General features: G+C 43.9%; 1 protein-coding gene across 1 annotated transcript; it reads right to left on the bottom strand.

The window, feature by feature from the left end:
• Positions 1 to 159: 159 nt before the first annotated feature.
• Positions 160 to 16269, bottom strand: TMC7 (transmembrane channel like 7). The gene is made up of 16 exons (XM_075767429.1): positions 16046 to 16269; positions 15546 to 15792; positions 12753 to 12901; positions 12232 to 12399; positions 11963 to 12048; positions 11276 to 11421; positions 10513 to 10660; positions 9104 to 9274; positions 7502 to 7659; positions 6458 to 6572; positions 5792 to 5889; positions 5285 to 5468; positions 4332 to 4462; positions 3920 to 4075; positions 2452 to 2530; positions 160 to 1309 (listed from the first exon to the last, which is right to left on the bottom strand). Exons 1-16 carry the CDS (start codon positions 16119 to 16121, stop codon positions 1250 to 1252), a joined length of 2172 nt encoding a protein of 723 aa, XP_075623544.1. The 5' UTR covers positions 16122 to 16269; the 3' UTR covers positions 160 to 1249.
• Positions 16270 to 19166: the final 2897 nt, after the last annotated feature.

Here is a 19166-nt window from a genome sequence, read left to right as displayed (position 1 = left end):
TCCCCAGCGCCGCCGCATTGGAGAGAGGAGCTGTCAGTCAGGGCCGGCGTCCCCCGGCTGCCATGGGAACGGGGCCGCGGCGGGCGGGAGAGCTGAGGGGCCTCAGGCCCGGCCGGGGCCGCGCCAAGCAAACGAATTTAAAACCATCAAACATTGTGCTAAAAAAAACAAAATATAATCATGTATTGAATGTTAATGTCTTTAAAATGAAGACTGAAAACATTCGAAAACATTATATGAAAATAACACTCGCACATGTGAACTAACAGAGCGCTACTGGCAAATTTCAAGTAACGAACACAATTCTGCGCACAAAGTCCTTAAGCACAACCTTTAAATAAAGGAAACAGCAGGCTACTTCAAAATACCGTCCGCTCCGAGTCACACAGCTCCGTCATTGCATTAAGCGAGAAGAAGCAGGAATCTAAAGCGTACTGACACACACGTTTCTGAATGCTGTTTCCAAACTAGAACTCGACTCTCAAATATTCACATTTTAGAACAGAGAACAGTAGTCAAGATGTCCGTACAAGACCAAACCGCAGGTAATAATGCCTTAACATGCGTAAGAGGCCCCAGAGCCGCTTTTCCTGCGACAGGCGTGTGCCGCGCGGTGACCCGACTGCTGCGCCTCCTGCTCCCAGAGCTTATTCAGAGCTTTCCTCTGAAGTTATCCAGTGTTCAACTGCACCTGCTAGTTCAGAGCAAAATAAATACCAAAGCTTCTTCTCTAAAAATAATTAGAGAATTGACTTCAAACCTATGCCGTATTTTCTTCTATGCACTATTTCAAAATACTGATGTACGTCTCTCTTTTGTTTTGGTTTTAAGAGAGAAGTGAGTTGGAACCATGTAAAAACCCACACCCTTCCCTTCCCTCCTGATTCTTAAAGCATAATTTGGAAAAACAGTACAGAGTTCTTAAAAAGAGTTTCAGTTCTGATTATTTTACCCCAAACCTCTGAAAAAAATAGGGAATTAAAACCCCAACAATCCTGAAATTGTAGCAGCAATAAAGTGTCCCACCACACAATTTTTTGGACAGGTCTGACATGGTATAAATTAGCTAAATTTCCAGTCTTGGAAACTTCAAGGCCCACTAGTGGTGTCAACATGAAGCCCATCAGCGTCCACGACAGACCACAGTGCCAGTCGGCTGCTCAGTTTTTAGGTGCTGCAGATGCTTCTACTCTTATCTAGCGGTTCTGGGAGTTTCAGGAAGTCAAGTTCTTCTGGCTTTTCATGGTTTTCAAGGATTCCTCTGAGCTTCTGTTATCTTTCTGATGAGGAATAGCTTGTCACGGTTCCCCTGGAAAGATAGAATAAAAAGTGCGTGCTAGATGAACAGGACTAGTACAAGTTATCCATAAACAGCTGATTTCTTTATCAGAAATAAATAGGTGTGCTCGCCACGTTGTACTCTAATTAGCAGTTCCCAGCACGCTCTCAACTGCCCGAACCATTTTACGTTTACAATAGTCCCGATTTCATTTATCTCATATTAGGCCACATACTAACAGTTCTGTCTTGAGCCCAGTAAAAACATCTCACACACCTAAAAACTTAAAACCGTACTTCCAAGAAGGCTAACAACAGTGAACAAACAAAAATAAAAAGCACACAAGGATTTTCAGAATTCCTAACTGATTTGGGAACCCTTGAAAGAACAGTAAGGCTTTCCCACTCAAAACTCTCTCCCCAGCACAGTGTTTTTCCAAGGACGGGTTATTAGATGCAGTATCTAAAAGCAGCACATACCAAGAAATGGGTTATTTTCTAAGAAAGGGAGACGTCCTACTAGTGAAGCAAGATTCTGACTATGGCAGAGCGACAGACCGCAGTATACGAGCGCTATTGAACTGGTGCACAGCAGCAGCTTTTGATGGCTGCAAAGAAGCACGTCTGCGGTGGCACTGTTCTCCACAGGACTCGTTAGCGGTGACTGGCTGCCCCCCCCAGTACCTGTTCCTGCACTCAGGACAGAACCAGGCCTGTGTTCCTACTGCATCACGTCTGGAGGGAAGGGCAGGGACGTGGGTGCCTGTTTGTGGGAGCGGAGAAGGAAAAAAAGAGGTGGGGGTTGGGTAAGAGGGGAGGTGGAGGGGACAGGAGGCACAAAATTCAGGTTCTTGTTTGGCAGGAGAAAGCATGCAAACGGGTGGATTTAAGCAAGACAGCAGATGAAGAACGGGCACACCCCTTCTCAGAGACATAGCCCACGCATGTGTCGCCTGATACCACTGGACTTTCCTGCAGTTGCAGCAGATAGCCAAGAAAACCAATTGGACTGCAAGATGCTTTAGTGCTTTGGTTATTTTTCTTGTGTAATTCTTCACTGCCAGTTCAAACACCAAGCCTCCAGATGACTACGCAAACTGTTGTTCCCCTGCATGCCTGATTACAACACGGAAAACGTCAGGGGTACAGAAAAGACAGTGGGTCACATCTTACCAGAACCAGTTGTTCCCTCAGCTGCTGAACCATTCGTTTGTGCGCTCCAGCCAAGGCAATACAATAGAACATAACAAGGCTGCAAACAACAAACCAACATTAAGCATTAGCATCACATGAAACAGAATTAGTCAGGAAAAGGCTGTTATGGGCTAGAGGAATTGTTGGTTTGTGCATTTGCTTCAGAAGAAAAGCTGCTGAAGAAAAAAAGAAATTGAAAAAATCAATATACAGCTGGGGTGGGTTGGGCACAGCTCTGCTCAAACGCATCTGCTGAGGTATTTGTGCTGTCAGCAGGCAGGGACAGTGCCAGAGGACGGAGAGGAAGGGCCACTTCCAGACATTACAGGCGGTGTTCTGACAGCTCTCCCTAGACCGTCAGTTCCTGCCCTGCTCCAAGTGTACGTATGGGGCATTGCTCCTCAGAAATTAAGTTTAATGAGGCTTCACTGGAGTAACTCTTTGCCCATTGGGGTTTCTCACTATGGCAAGCAGCCACAGATCAGTATCGCAGCCATTCCTTACAGCATACATTCCAGATGTAATCTGTGACCCATATTATCCACACTGCATTAAATGACAAAGTAGCAAGAACTGGAATGGCACAAATGTCTATAGAAATCATGTATTTTCTTCTCCAAATAAAAAGTAGTAGGGTAGCAGTGCAAGTTTCATCCTCCACCTCTTACACAGGCCAAAATCCCAAACCAAAAAAGAGGACTTGCTATTTCCTGTGGATGCAATAGGTTCAGTTCAGGAGCACGCAAAAATGTGTGTTAGGGAAGAAAGGGCTGAGTGGGGTCTGAAATAAACTGCATGGTTTCTCAAGTGCAGAACTTGTAGAAAGTGTCAAGTAACAAGGCTCCAAGATCTAAAACCAGCTGAGTTAAACTGAAATGAAAAAAATTCCATCTAAACATAAGAAAAATAAAGCTTTACTGCAAGACTGACCAAGAACTGGAGCAGGTTGCCCAGAGAGGTTGTGGAGTCTCCACCTTCGGAGATACTCAAAGCCCATCCGGACACTATTCCTGAGCACCTGCTCTACTTGATCCTGCTATGAAGAGGAGGGTTGGATCAGATGATCTCCAGAGGTGACCTCCAGCAGTAAAAGTTCTGTGATTCCATACTGAATTTTATCTTACAGAATGACTGATTGGGGGGCGGAGGGTGTGTGTGTATGTTGTTTTGTTTTAACCAAAGTTTGTGATCACAGGGCTTGCAATACCAATTTGCAGAATGATTCACAACTAACATTTTTGAGAAAGACAAGTGTGGGACATGCAAGAGGAAATGGAATAAGGCTAATGAGTGTGAATAAATGGGCAAAGATATAAAAGCTGGGGATTCTCATGGGCTTTTGACTGCAGATAGAAAATCTGGTCTAATAATTATTTGGTATCAGTTCAGTAAGGAAGGAAATGAGGCATGCAGCTGCATGACTGAATCAGGTCTCCGTAGTACTCACCAGATGACCACAAAAAAAGGCACTGCAAAGGCTTCTGATGCTATGCCACGAAGGACCTGCTGCAGACTCACTGGAAACTCAAGTATTGTATCTGGAACAACTGCCCATGAAGTGTTAAAATTCCTGAAGGGCCCGCATGCCTTGGAGGAGGGGATACTGTCAAAGCAGCAGAACAGAAAGGAGTTGCTACACCAAAATGTAAAGATAAAGTAATCCAACACAAGCCTAGCACCATTTTGCTGATGGGGTGAAAGTGTCCTTTGCCTTTAAAACTGTAATTAAGTAATAATTTGATTTATTATACACAATATATTCTATTCCAATTTCTCATTCCAAAGCTGCATGTCTGTTTCTAGGGAACTGACAACCTTAGAGCAAATGTCAACTTCATGGAAGTTAAAATGGCACTTACTGTGCTATGCTGATTCCCAACGGAATCAAAGCCAAGATGAGCCCAAGCAACAGCACCACCAAGAAGAAAAAATTGGAACTTGATGCTCTGATAGGCCTAGCTGCAGGTTTACACGTGTGTATCAAACTGATCTGAAGAGGGAAAATGAGGAAGACAGTTACCAGTACAACCGATGTACATATGTCCAAGTACACTTTCCTCACCAACTCAATTTTCCATGCTCAAATCTGCTACCCGCTACTACATAACCACCCTGCCTTTGATGTACATGCACTGAAAAGGGCTAAGACAAGAACGCTTTACATTCTAGTCTAAGTCAATGTCTCCTATTTTGGGTAAGGATTTGATCCAGAGGGCCTTGTGCACTTGCAAAGAGTCAACTGACAAAGTCATTTGGTGTGTGATCCACGGCACAGCCTTTAGCTTTGTTCTATCACACCTTTGCTGCATACATCCCCTCTTGCAAGATCTAAAATATCACTAAGAATTTGTGGCACAGGAGGAGCCGTGCGGTCACAGAGCAATGCTTCTGATATGCAGAAATTACGTCTTGAACCTCCAATCCAGCTTGCATTACCCACTTTGCTTCCAAATTTTTAACAGCTTGGCAAAACCTTGTCCAAGTTCTAAGCTGTGCTGCTAGTGAATAGAGTACTGCAGAAAACTGTTATAAACTAGCTTTATTACATAAAAAGGTTGCATTAAAAAACCCAGACAAATAATTGATGAGGTAGTTATTAAACTGTTGGTTTGCTTGATTTCAAAGCAAAATTCTACCTGCTCTTAAAATCGAAAAACCTACAGAAAGTGGCATACCATTACCTCATTTCCAGTAGACTGCATCCTTGGGTGGTTTTAGGGGTTTTTGTTTGTTTTAAATCAACTGCATACCTATACTACAAAACCCACAGAGATGCGCTCAATTGTGTTTGTTTACCACACAGCGTCATTACCTTTTTAATGTAAAAGATGATGAAGTATTTTATAGTTGCTACTGCCGGGAGAAGTGGTGAAAAGAAGGTTCCAATCCAGCAGATAGTCTGCCCATAAATGATGTCCAGGACATTGTCAGAAATTCCAAATTCTGGCAATCCACACCACTGAACTGGCTTGCAAGAGCAATGAGTAACTAACAACCTAAAACCAAAAAATATCATTAGTTCTAAATTGAAGTTATAGAGCTTAAGTGAGTTCTAACACATATGGAACACACAGATATTTAGCATGGAAGCATTAGACAACAGAACAGAAAAATGTCTGAAGAAAAAAAGAAAAAGACTCAAATATCAAAACTACACAAGTCAGCTGAATAGCTGACAAGTGCTCAAACCACCAGAAATATGTTTATGTTTTATTTTAAAACTGGTAATCTGGTTAGAAATACAGACAATTAAGAGAAAAAAGAAAATGTGTTTCATACGTCATTTGCAAAAGCATGGTCAAAAGGCAGAGATACTTACTTTCTAGGAAAGTCCAGAAACAGGGTCACAGCAATAATTATAAAAAAATCAAATATCATCAGTTTATACATTTCTTGCCCAACATCAGATTCCCAGCACTATAAAAACAAATCAGTAAAACCATGATTAGTAGTCAAAATAACAAGTGAAAAATAAATCTGTCAATCAGTAAAGCAACAAACCTCTCAGTCAGTTAACACCATAAAGTTCAAATTGTATTAACTCCCATTTCTAAAACATTTAAGTGTTTCAGAGCTTCCATGCCAAGCTGTTTGTTTGTTTTGCTGGATTTTGTTTGTTGTTATGGGGTTTTTTTGAGGAAAGACCATTTGTCTTATTGGAGCAAAAGGCGGTAACACAATTGTCTCCAAAACAGAGCTACCTCAAACAATCCTCATGGTAGTCAGAGAGTCTATGCTAAACGATAATCTGCCGCTGGACTAATTCTAATCGGAGTTTCAGACAAACAAAAGATGTATGTAAGAACTGTACTGGTGTGCACTGAGCAGTAAGAATCAGCACCATCATGCTGATGAACGGCATGAATCATAACATGAACAGCAACTCCAGGTCTCATTCTGGATACCTCTAGACAAGGAAATCTCACGGAAAACATATCTTCATTCACAAGCTCAGATGATTAAAGACCAAGATAAATCTGCTTACTGGATAGAGTTTGTAACTGTATCCACAGGCCTCACACTCGTCAGTGGTACAGGAGATCGAACTGAAGAGCGAGAACAAGAGAACACCGATATTGGCCAACCGCACAAAGACACACCTGGAAGAAAGGCAAAACCCAATTCCAAACCTGCCAAAAAAAGAGCCACTCCAACACCTGGCTCAACTTGCACAGGAGTCCAAGGAAGGCTTGAAACACAAAAGGGTTGTACAGGGCTTTAATGGAATAACCAACTAGGTAATTAATAAACACATTTCTTTTCTTAGTAGGAAGTTAAATTGCTTTTCACCTTCCCTGCTTTAGGCTACAGTCCCTTGTTTCTTTTCTCAGTATTGTTTCTAGGTCAGTCGTTTCAGTTGCAGATCTTGACCCTGCAATGGGCCACAAGTCTCTCAAGTCCCGTTTGAGTGGCCAGGTGACACCTCTGTGTGCAGCATTTCCCTCTCAGGTGGCTTCAGGCCTCCACAGGCACTTAGCCAAATTGCAAACACAAAGCACAGGGGCTTGACAGAGTTCAGATGCTTCAACCCAGATCTTACTGCCTTAGGCTGCCAAAGGCTAGCTCTTCATTCTCTCACACTGAAGTATCTTTTACTCTAGAACTTTTGATTTCTGCCTTGAGCAAAGCCTTGCTTCAGTCATGGCTGTACACACACATTTGCTCACTCAAAGAACTGCTGCACACAAAGCGGCATGAATCCACAGCTCTGCAGCAACAACTTTGCTACTGACTATTTATTCAGGTTGTTGAAGATGTCCAGATCACACAGCTAAATGGGACTGAGACAGAAACTTGGACGCTGAAATGACTGCACTGTACTATCCTCAATACAGGAGGCTGTTTTCAGATTTAAAATTAGTTTCCAACTAAACATATACCAAACAATGCCTGCTTGGCTTCCAGTGCCCAGGCTCCCCAGTGCAGAGTCCAACCTCTCTGCTTCTTCAGATTTGAATGCTTACAATACTTCTAACCTACTGAGAACAAGTTGTTGAAACATCCAAGGCCACAATAAAAATGTCTTTACCTCATCAATGTCAGCCTGATTTCAAAGACTGGTGAATAATCTTCAAATCTGATCAGAAACCAGAAGATCTGAGGAGCGATGAAGTTGGCCAATGTGATCACAACAGAAGGCAAATACTGCACTAAGAGATTAGCCTGGAAGCTCATAATGCTGATACCCTGTACAAGAAGAGATGAGAGAAAGATAATACTCAGAGAAACACACCTTCCTGACATCGTGCTCTCTCCAGCTACCCACCAGCCTCTCTTGTCCAGGATCCAGGTAGCATCTTTTTACTCTGTCCTCATCTCCCACCTACGTTTGGAACCACAAGCCTGACCACTGCTTGCTCTCTCTGCAGTTTGCTGCTGCTTACCCTTGCTTTCTCCAGCTCCCTTCAAGCAGTAACTCTCCCCACCTCCAGGTATGACTATTTTAGCACTTCCTCAAAGCTTCTGTTTGAAGAGGCTCCTCACACCAAGGCTTGTGTCTGACTGTGTTGTCTCACCCAGCACTAAGGCTACCAGCTTTTATGCCTATGCCAAAGCACAGACACTTTTCAAGTTATTCTCACTGGTGCCAAGCAGCTCCCCTGACTTTCCTACCATCTTAACGAGTTCCTCTACCTACTCGTTTAGGCAAGGTCAAGGTGTCAATCCTTATACATAAAGCCTGCAGCAAGTGATGCTGCTGTTCAAGTTGTTCAGTGTCACGCTATCTCCTTCTCTGCCCTCAGACAATACCTCTGTCACAAACACTTCTTTAGTCCCTGTTTCAGGTTTCTCTCTCTGCAATCCTGGCAGTTTACAGAAGTTCAGAGTTAGGTCCACCACGAGTCAACTTTCCCCATACACAGCCAATGCCCATCACATCATCAACGAACAGAGGGCAGAAAAAAAGTGCGGCCTCCATTCATCTCAGACTAAGTCAACCCTGGGGTCCTTCAGAGAAGTCAATCACTGTTGTGAAACCATTGAAACTGTTGTCTGCTCTTGTCGTTCTGCTTCTGAACTGCTCTCCCCATCTGCTTGTTCTGCCAGGGGTGAACAACCCCACTCAACCTGATTCTTTCCGCTACTGACGCAAGAACCTTTTCTTCCGCAAAGCACTCCCTGTTCAAAGTCTTCCTGTTTCCCCACACAGCTGTAACTCAAGCCACAGTACAGATCATAATCTTCGCTCTCCTCTTCCCTTCCTATTCATTTTGCAGTTGAGCAGCGAACCATATCAAGAAACTGATCATGATGAAGTTTGTTTGAACCGGATCAGTTCCCTGAGCCAGTTCACTGCCCAGACACACAAGCACTTGTGCTAGCAGATCACAGCGAGGTGAGGACGGGATGGGAAGGGAAGGGAAGGGCTGCTTTTCTTGTCAGCTGCATTAGCTCCAAGGCAGGTGACACTGGAGCCTCTGTATCCAAGGGAGACATCACTGGGGTCTTTTTGCACATGTTTCTTGATCCTTCTCATTCTACTAAAAAAATCCTATGTCTGTAGAATGCATTTTCAGATCCCTTGCATGAAAGGTGCTATATTAAGATACTTATACTTGACTCTTTCACAATAGTTCCTCTTGCTGTAATCATCAGCCCCGATTGTTCTAATGTCATGGCTGATACTTACATCGGAGTTTGCTTGAGAGAAGGCAGTTGCTTTAAAAATAGAGTAGAAACATACTGATAGAACTGCAAAGACAATTATATTTATAAATGTTCTCAGAGTGTAGATGCGTAGCTTTTCTTTCGTTGTCCTGTCAGCTATTTTTTGCCTCAGTCTTTCTTCTTCCAAGTCTCTCTACAAACAAAGGAAAAAGGATGTGTAGTTTTCTGGTGCAGCATACAACACTTGCCACACTAATCTCAGACAGCTTGCTACTAAACTCTGAAGTGGGTAAATCAGCCCACTTATTTCCTTACTTCTGCAGGTAAGTAACCAGTCCTCACCGCTATGGCTCGTAGTTCCTTCTCCTGCTCCTTGTGAAGGAAAATTGGGGGACAGCAGAGAGAAAGAAGAACAGTCTTGAGGAGCTTGTCACATAAACTTGGTATGTTCCACCTGAGCTGATGTGAAAATACAGTGTTGCCTGTGAAGGCAACTTAACCTGGGCAAACCCACAGATCACCCAGGTATTTTCTGAGGACTTACTTCCATCAAACAGTAACATTAATGGGCAGGATTTCCTAAGGTGTGAGTTCTAGAGGCAAAATGTGGTAAGTGAAGGAGGCTTTGGTTATATGATGAAAAAAGATGACTGTGAACTTTACTAGAGCAGAAAGCAACTCACTGTAATTTATGAAATCTGTAATTACTGCTTTGTGGTTTGAAGTGGAAGTATCTTTTCAAAGGTAATTGTTTCACTACACAAATCTCTGCTTCCAATGTACAGAGAGTAAAAAGAAGGTACTGGTTTCACCAGAAAAGCCTTTCAGACTCTGTTTTCAGAGAGCTTTATGATTTGGGAAATCTATTAGCTGCATCAGTGTTTTGTATGTGCATGCGTGTCATAAAGACACCCAGCAAAAAAACTTTCAGTATCTTCTTACTGCCACAATGCTCTCAATTTGTATGAAGAGTACCATCTGAATGTTATACCTCCCCAAACAACTGCCTACCACGTTGCAGACTTATAACCCAGTATACTCAAACTGATTCCTGACAGTAGGAGGGTTTTGCCCACCGCTGGGATAGTTTCTACATAATCCAACAGGAAAAGCTAACACAGGAAGCAGGACTGGAGTGTGAAGAAGAGGCAGATAAGACAAGCAGCTAACAGGTTGGCTTCAGTTCCCAGTGCAGGGGGGAAGGGCCATCAAGCTCAGTGCCAATCCTTCTCACATTGCACCCCAACTCTAGCTACCTAGAAAGCACGCAAGAGGATGTGGGTTGCCCTTCCCCCAATATAAACTACCCCCAATATAAACTACTTCAATCCTTCTTATCCTTATTCCAGTATCTGGAGAATCACACACCTCTCTTTTTTAGCCATCTAAGCTACATGAAACCGTAATCATAGAAAAGTGAAAGTTACTCACTTGGAGCTCATATAGCAAGCTGCGATGTTTTAGCCGTGCTGCATTTGGATCTGTAATGCAGAAGTCCCAACCTGCAAAGATTTTGTTACAGTAACTCTGAAATTGATCTTCACTGTACACCAAGTTCTGCTTAAATCCTTCCACAGACCTAGAGAAAAACGCAAGTTTACATCATTCATGAAAAGACATATTTTATCCACAGAAAATGAAACAAAACCCCATACCTCAAGCAATGTGGCTCACCAAAGACTAAACGACCTCCCCATGAGCAAACAGATGCATTTGCTTTGTATCAGCAAGTCTCAAGGAAGCTCTCAGCGTGAGCTCTGCAGTGACCAAAGTCAGCTGAAGCCATGACTGACACAGGTTACCTCCCTCTGCACTAAGCCACCGTCACACCGTCTCGCCTCATCCACTGCTTCCCTGACACTGCAAAGAGGTGGCTCAGGAAACCGAGATGGCGGAAAAAGCAAACAAACAAAAAGAGCCCAAAAGAAAATCCTCCAACAACTACTGTATACTTGAGGGTCTTTTATTTATATGTATGCGTACATATGAAAAACTAGTAATTCAAATTTATTTATTTATTCTGCTGGCTCAGTTTCCCAAACACAAAGGCTACTGTGGCATGGCATCTTCGAGCAAAAAATTCTCCATTTCCATACAAACCAGTTCTAGAATGCAGCATGTTCCCTACAAGCAAGAATGCAACGTAAACTGTGCAATAAGGTAGGAGTAAATAAAACTATACCAACATCTTTACCTTTTTATTATCCAGAGGAGACTTAATGCAAGGTAGGCAAACGTAGCCAGCAGATATGCTAGTGGAAAGTTGTACCTGAGGACACTGAACCATGCAGCATCTATCATGTAATAGCCATAAAACAAACTTGTGACTTCAAGGAAACCCTATGAAAACATGAAGTTTAAAGAGAGTTTCTAACAGTAGCAGCAACTGCCCAGTTAAATTCAACCTGGCATTAAGCAATCATTTTGTAAATTTAACATTACTATGGGGGCCCCCAGCAAGCTACAACAGTCTGTAGCTTCGAAATTCTGCCATTGTCTGTACCAAACTGTAATGCAATGCAGACACTATGTGCTTAAAATCCTCCCCCTCTCCTTTCAAAGAGCTCTGTGACAAGGACACTGGGACCCTACACAGAGAGCACAATAGGCAGCGTGCTCCAGAATACGTACCGTTCAGCAGCTGGGGAGGAGAGGCGCAGGCTGCAGCACACGGCCAGTTGGGACTTGGGGATGCTCAGTAAAAGTCATTTGAAAACTCCCTTTCTCACAGATAAAGGTTCAAGGCTAATTTTACCCCAGTGGTGCACATGCCTTATCATTTTTCAAAATTATCAAAGCTTCATTCCCCAAGTAAAATGTTTTCATGTTTTACATGTCATGCGAGACACAGAAACTTAATAAAAAACATCTGATTACTTACAGTGCCACTGAACAAATCTTTGAGGTAAGTATAGAAGTAAACAAGTCCCTTATTACCACTAGGGTTATAAACTGTGCAGTAAGGCTCTGTCAAAAGAAAGGCAGGAAAAGTCACTCAAATGGTAATGCCCATTAAACTGCAAGATCAAGTTAATTCAAACATGGCAAGTTCTTATGAAAAAAGCATTTCTTTGTCCTAGGAGGTAGAGGAGAAGCTGATGGGAAGGGGGAATCTTACAAACAACAGCAGTACACAGAGAAGATGTTTACCTATGTTCTTTGGAGAAATTTTAGTAAAGCTACTGTTGAATATTCCATATTTAGAAATGACAGCGGGAAGGGTAACAAAACTGAACATCAGGATGAAAATTATAAAATTCAGCAGGACCAGAAAACGGAGGAAGGAGAAGTAGGACTGGATGCCGGTACCAAATTTCCCTGGGAACAAAAGAAACATGTGCCAATAATTAAGATGATAAAAATCATTGAAAATACAGAATGAGCAGATTATAATTTCAGTTACACTGAGTTAGCTAAAGAAACATTACCAAGGCTAGTTTTAAGTATTTCAGGCTTTTAGCAATATAACTGCAATGGAAATGTGACTTTTAAATAATTTTCTCCAATATATTTCCCTCTACCCTATCATGGATTTTACATCAGCGATAATAAGGGAAGCAGGTAACTTCTTAAACAGATATAGTTATATCTGAAACTATGCTCACATGTGTAAAACTACCAACAACAGAAGCAACTTCCAAGAACAGAAATCAACATCAGGTAATAAATACCTTCTATGCTGTGAATATCATGTCTCCAAAGCTCCAGGTAAGATAACCACTCCTTGACATAGTTGAGAACTTTTTTCATTGATTTACTGCTAGTTCTTTTCCACTGCTTCCATCCAGATAAATATTTTATATCAACCTGCTCACAGTCCCTAAGAATCAAGAAATACAGTTACTGAGCACAAGAAATACTTGTTCACTACACGTGACAGGGCTGAGCACAATGGAGCTGCTTGTAGCCTTCAGAGGGATAGCATGGTGCTACAAGTTGGAGTAACCCAGGCTAGCTGTCCCCATCCGTTCCTCCTGGTACTGCGACGTCAACTTAATTCAAATAGAGCAAGTCCTCTCACAGAAAACACTTGCCTCTCTCGGAGGAAAAAAAAAAAAAATCCAATTGACAATAGCGCAACACATAAAAATCATGTAGCTGAACTTCCTGGTGGGATCTCAGGGAAGTTGCCAGAATTATTTCATATTTACAGACGGCTGGAAAAGGAAGATAAGATTCTTGCCTCAAAACTTCTGACCAGAGCATCTTCACCAAGAGGCTCTTAAAAAAAACCCTCTAAAATATTTATCTTTCCTCTTTCTTTTAATGTTATAAATGCAGCTGTTCAAAATAGAAAATCATTCTTTTTTTGTAGAAAATTCACAGATCTCAAAATCAGAATGTCAAAATATGTTGTGGGGAAAAAAGTTTATAGAGAGCTATAAAGTGGCTTAAATATTTCATTTGAATTTTAGATTTTATAACTTTAACTTTTATATCACATTCCAGTACATAACAGAAAACAAATGTTACTAAAAGTAGTCATTTTTAATTATTCAGGTTTTATAGCATTTTGAAAAATTCACTGCAAAGTGCCAACTCAATGAATTTGAGAAAGTATTTCTTTGCCAACACGTGTGGGAATGCACTGTTCTAATAATAAGCTGCAAACATTGAGGATGTGCCACAAACTGTCTATAATTTTTAATTACTTCTCACTTCTAGATTTTCATGCTATATGCATACATTTGCATTTTAAAAATTGCTGCATGGCCAGCGACAGAACCAAGGAGAATTCTGAGTGGCTCAGAGTTTGCATTTCATTTTTTTCCTTTAAGAAACCTAAAAACCAGACAAAACTTCCCAGACACATAGCTTGAAGATTGACTTGTATGCAGAGAACGTTGTTCCAGCCTCTGATGCCACTGAAGAAGGGCACCTGTTAAGCACCCCTGAGGACACCGTGCTAGAGTAGAAGACAAAGGTTTCAATTTTAAAAGACTTTGTACACAACCCTATGTAAATGCATATGCCACGCCACTGCCGCGTGTGCTGTACATGAACAAAGTTCCCACATCCTTCCCAGCTGAAAGCAAAATTAGCACTTTGGCAGGAAGCCGAATTAAACCCTATATGCAACAATCGAATAGGCAAGCAGGTGACCTAATCTTTAAGTGCAAATACAGCTACTCTGACAAGATTTCATTTTGTGGTAACTACAGGCTGCAGCATGTGCTGTTTTAAAGAGACACTTTGGAGAACTATTTGGCCCGTGTTTGGTCTGCATTTTAAATAGAGGCGTGGGCTGCATATTCATTTGTGTTACAGAAGTTGAGTGTTCAGCTTTCAGGACGTTTATATCAAGCATTTTGTGTTGGCAGCTGCTGCACAATACACACAGATGATTACTGATCCGCAGAAGTGCCAAGAAGCCCCACCAGAATCTTTCCGCGCTAAAACGTGTAAACAAGCTTGGGACATCCCAACTCCGTTCCTAAAACGCACCATGGCCACAAGACTGCAGTTCCTTTTTCTTGAAGGACTGAGCTTTAGATACCCAACTTCAAATAAAAATTCAATGTATCAAGCGCTTTCCTTTACCATAACCCAGATCTTCTGTTCCTTGTGTACAGGCTGTAGGGTTAAACTTAATTCCAGGGTCAGGCTGTAACTCGTTTCTCACTGCTCTTGCAAGCGAGTAACCAGACATTAATTGTACTTTCACCACTCTCCTGGTTCATAACCACAAAACTTGATTTAAAGGTGCAGCAGTTCCCTGACAATGCAAAAACACATACTGCATCCTTTCTCCCCAAAGCAGCTTTCAGCCCAGCAGTAAGACATGAGACAACAAGCACAGAAATACAGGCGGGCCAAAGCACGTCCTTTGCGATCCCCTCCCTGCTTAGGTTACCACCAGAGGGGCAGGAACTGCTTACAGCTCACAGCAAAGATCAATTTAAAAAGGGATATGGAAAAAAAAAAAAAAAAAGGTCCTGGAAAGCTTCTTTCCACCTGTATTGAGCCACACCAGAGAGTGCAATGTATTTTGGAAGAACTGCTGAGCAGACTCAAGAGCAGCAGCACTCGCACAGCAGAAGGAGATTGCTGATGACAGATAACCCACAGTGACCCTTAAAAGCACAAAACAATGAGGCAAACAAACAACAAAGCAAACAAACGAACAAAAAAAGGAAGTCAGTGAGAAACACGTTTGGCTGCTGCAGGTTAATTCCCAGTTTTGACTCATTTCTTCCAATTCAACCTACCACTCCCCCCAGTCAGCTACTCCCTCCCGCCAGCCAAGAGCCCCCGGCCACGCTCCTGCAGCGGAGGGGCCACAAGGAGCCTGGCACATTTTGGAACGAGAACCTGGGCAACTTCTTGTCAAAAACACACACCACAGGATGAAACAGATATCAGGGGAACCCAATTCTGCTTCAGCCTTCAATCGTACCTCTGTTGTGTTTAGGAAAAGGCAATTTTTATTTTTTTTTAAAGGAAAAAAACGTGTAAAGATTAACCTTATATTTCTCTTCTCCGCGATGCTTAAGGAGTATTCCCTCGCTGGGCGAGCAGGCAGCTCGTCTCCCTCTTGCTCCGGCCCCCGGGCCTCAGCTCCGCGGAGCCTCACCGAGCCCTGGGGGGCCGCCCGCCGCTCCTGGGTGGCCCCGGCGGCGGCACGGCGCCTCAGCGCCGACTTATAGCTGGGCAGTTCCTGAAGGAAATCCACAGGTGCGGCGGGACGCGTCTCCTCAGGAAGAAAGATCTCTGCGAGAGGGAGGAAGCACAGGGGATGCAGAGCGGGGTTCGCCATAACATGGCACCCGGCCGGCAGCCCCGTCGCTGCCGCACCCCGGGACCCCGCAGCGCTGAGGGAGGCGAGGCGGGGGCAGCGCCGCTCCCTCGGTCCTTCCTTCCCTCCCTCCCCTCGACACCTGCCGGAGCCGGCTGCCCGCCGGTGGGTGCTCCCTTCCCGTCTGCGCTCCGCGGTGCTCGGTACCTGCCTACCCCGCGCTCTTACCGCCGCCGCCGCCGCTGCTGCTGCTGCTGCCTGGCCGCCAGCCCGGCGGCCCCATGGCGGCCCCGAGCCCGCTCATGTCTGCGTGGGGGAAGAAGCCAGCGTCCCGCGTCGGTGCTGCCGTTTCCGGGCGTTACGGAGCCGGCGAGTTGTGAGGCGGCGGCTGCCGGAGAGCCGGGGCCGCTGCCGGGGCGGGGGCGAGGCTCCCCGCTGGGGCCGCCTTCCCCCGGGGCGCCTCGTCCGCAGGGGGCGCCCGCAACCCTCCTCCCGCGGCGCCGGGCTCCGGCGGCTGGGGCCGCGCTGGCCCCTCAGGCGGGGAGCTGCGGCGGGACTCGGCCCCTTGCCCGGCGGCACCGCTGCCCCCGCCTGAGCGCGGCGGGGCTTCTCGGGCCTGCGGCGTGCGTGTGAGGGGAGCGGGCCCAGTGCGCCTCAGCCGCTCCCCTCCGCACCAGCAGCCCTGTCTTTAGTCCTGGTCCCCCTCGCTCCACAGCATCGCTTTGTATCCTTGAACTTGTACGTTTAAAGTAAGAGGTTCGTACTTTGGGACATCAGAGTCTTTTTTTCCCTCTTACCCAGGGCTTTTATTACAAATACCGTGAGGAAGCACAGCGGGCTGTAAAGACTACTAGCAGACCACCCTGTGTGTTAGGATGAGGCGAGGCCTAAGCCCCCTGTGGTGTTCTGACTGCTGGGCATCTCTCACAGGTGGTTGGCTTAGAAACAGGCTTTATTTCAGTGTCTTCTGTGAGCATTGAATGTCCATGCTGGTGTTGGGCCCTGTAAAAACTTCTTACAAACTCTGATATTTGGTCATCCTGTTAGGTCGTGGGCCCAAACTCCCTAGCTTGTTCTGAGGGAGCCGAGCCCGACAGGGGCTGCAGTGGAACAACACAGCTTTACCCTTGAATGTGAAAACTGAGCGTGAACTGGAGCAAAGAAAGTCAGTAGATGCTTGGATCTCTTTTTTCCATCTGACAGTGGGTGTTTTTTGTGTTAAGATGTAGTAACCATCCCTGAAAGACTCATTTCTTGGAATGAATCTGGCCTTCAGCGTAAAAATAACAATGTGTGTGTTGAAAAAGAAAACTAAACCTCCAGTAATTTCAGCAGTATTACATATGGGGAAAAAAAAAAAAAAAGCATTTCTAGCATTTCTTACTGTATTTTACTGGTAGTTAAATCAATAACCAGATTTTTCTGAACATTCCTTACTTTCTGCAGCACTTTTAAAATAAGTCATCATTAGGTTTCAGGATGCTGAATCAGACAAATGTTTCTTAACTTCTCTCACCTGTGTGTCATCAGCTTAGGTACGTGATTTTCAAATTGCTTTATTAGCAGTAAGGATCTATGTGGATAATCAGTTTTCATAATAAAACCATAAAATGTTATTGATAAAAAGGTAAGTTCTCAAAGTAATTTAGATGTACTTGATGATCAGTACATTGATGTATTACTGGCAGAGGGGAAAGACATACCTGAAGAGGAGTTGTTCTGAAACACAGAGACATGGAATTAAAGCGCAGGAATTTCCTTGTTGGACTGAACTGCTTTCAAAACCCAACACTCTGTAGGTGTTCTTGCCTTCATGCTGGTAGGTTGGTCTAGAATATAACTGATAAGGTTTTCAGCTGTTTTCCCATAAGAATAAGCTATAACTTGCCCTCATCCTTCACTAAGTCACTCTGGAGGCTAGTGCAAGAAGGATTCAAGCCTATTGCTTTTTTTCCCTTCTCTTTATGACAGATCTCCTGGATGATTTTTCCCAGATGGGATTTTTTTTGTGCAGCAAAGGCTGATGCTGCGTGACAGCTGCCCTCCCCAAAGGCTGGGCTGAGCTTCAGCTTGAAAGTGTGCAGGATCGGCTTGTTTGTAGCAGAGCCGGACACCTCAGTGGTGCCCATTTACACAGGGGATTTTGGTTCTTTGGTTGAGTGTCACATTTCATGGGCTTCGTTTGAACAACTTCCAGCTGATCATTCCTGAAAATTCAGGAGATGAAAATTGAAACCCCTCAGTAGCATTCCTGAAAAATTGTTTAGTATTGTTCAGCATTCATGCTGAGCGTGTGATTCATATGCCAGATACAAATGTGTATTGCACCACCAGAGCCTAAGAACGCACTTTTATTGCTGCCTTGAAGCCAACCAAGCGTGGACCATCTTTGTGTTTGGCTGTCAGTATAGAGCAGGGCCAGTCCTGCCTTTAAATAGGAATACTTAACGGTGTAAGACTTCTCTAGGGATGTCATCTGGGGGGTCAGTTCTGCTTTTTGTTTCATTTCTTACCACTAAGAATACAAAGAAGAAAGGTAATACACTTGCTGATTAATTAGACTCTTTCTGAAACTCCATGTACTAGAAAAGTGTTGCGTTAATGACCCCATGAGAACAAATTTAAATAAAGATTGGAGCAACTGAAACAAGATTGACTTTCCCAGGAATTTTGTGAAAGCATTCTCTATTCTTTCTCTTTGTTGTTGAGAAAGCTTTTTAGACACTTGGAAATGTTTCAATGACTTTTATGGATCACAGCAATCCCAGGTGGGAAAACAGGAAGACAGGCATGCTGAGGAGGGGACAGTGGGTGATTCTGCCAGAGCCTGACAGTCACGCGCAGGGAGTGTGGTAGGTTCCTCTTGTTTGTTATTTGTCCAACATACCTTATTCACAAAAGCAGCGGTTTTCAGTCTGGGCTGAGCGTGGAAGCCAGTGCCATATACTGTTTCCTGTGATGCTGGTATCTGTCTGTCACACGTAATAACACCATGTGTTTCCAGGGCTTTTTCTTTTGCATGGTTCCTCTTCATAATGCCACAGTTCAAAAATGCTTCTAAACATTCAGGGAAGTTCTGAGGGATTATTTTAATTTCGGGAGGGTCTTGTGTTCAGCTACCCCCGTGCTTTCCCTGTGGCCTGTGCAGTGTGCAGACAGCTCCTGGCTCAGTGCAAGAGATCTGCAGACAAGTCCTCTGGAGTCATGCCAGGAATGTTGCTTTGGGCAAAACGTAATCTTAAAGTAGTATTAGAAAACTTCACTTAAATCCATGTTGAATGCGTCTGGTATAAGATAGACATGTTTTACTCAGCTTAGGAGCTGGAAAAGCACTAGCCATTTGGTAAAA

This window comes from Balearica regulorum, chromosome 15 (assembly GCF_011004875.1).
Source record: "Balearica regulorum gibbericeps isolate bBalReg1 chromosome 15, bBalReg1.pri, whole genome shotgun sequence".
Taxonomy (NCBI): domain Eukaryota; kingdom Metazoa; phylum Chordata; class Aves; order Gruiformes; family Gruidae; genus Balearica; species Balearica regulorum.
Note: the sequence above shows the minus strand (reverse complement) of the source record. Positions and strands in the feature narration are given on the sequence as shown.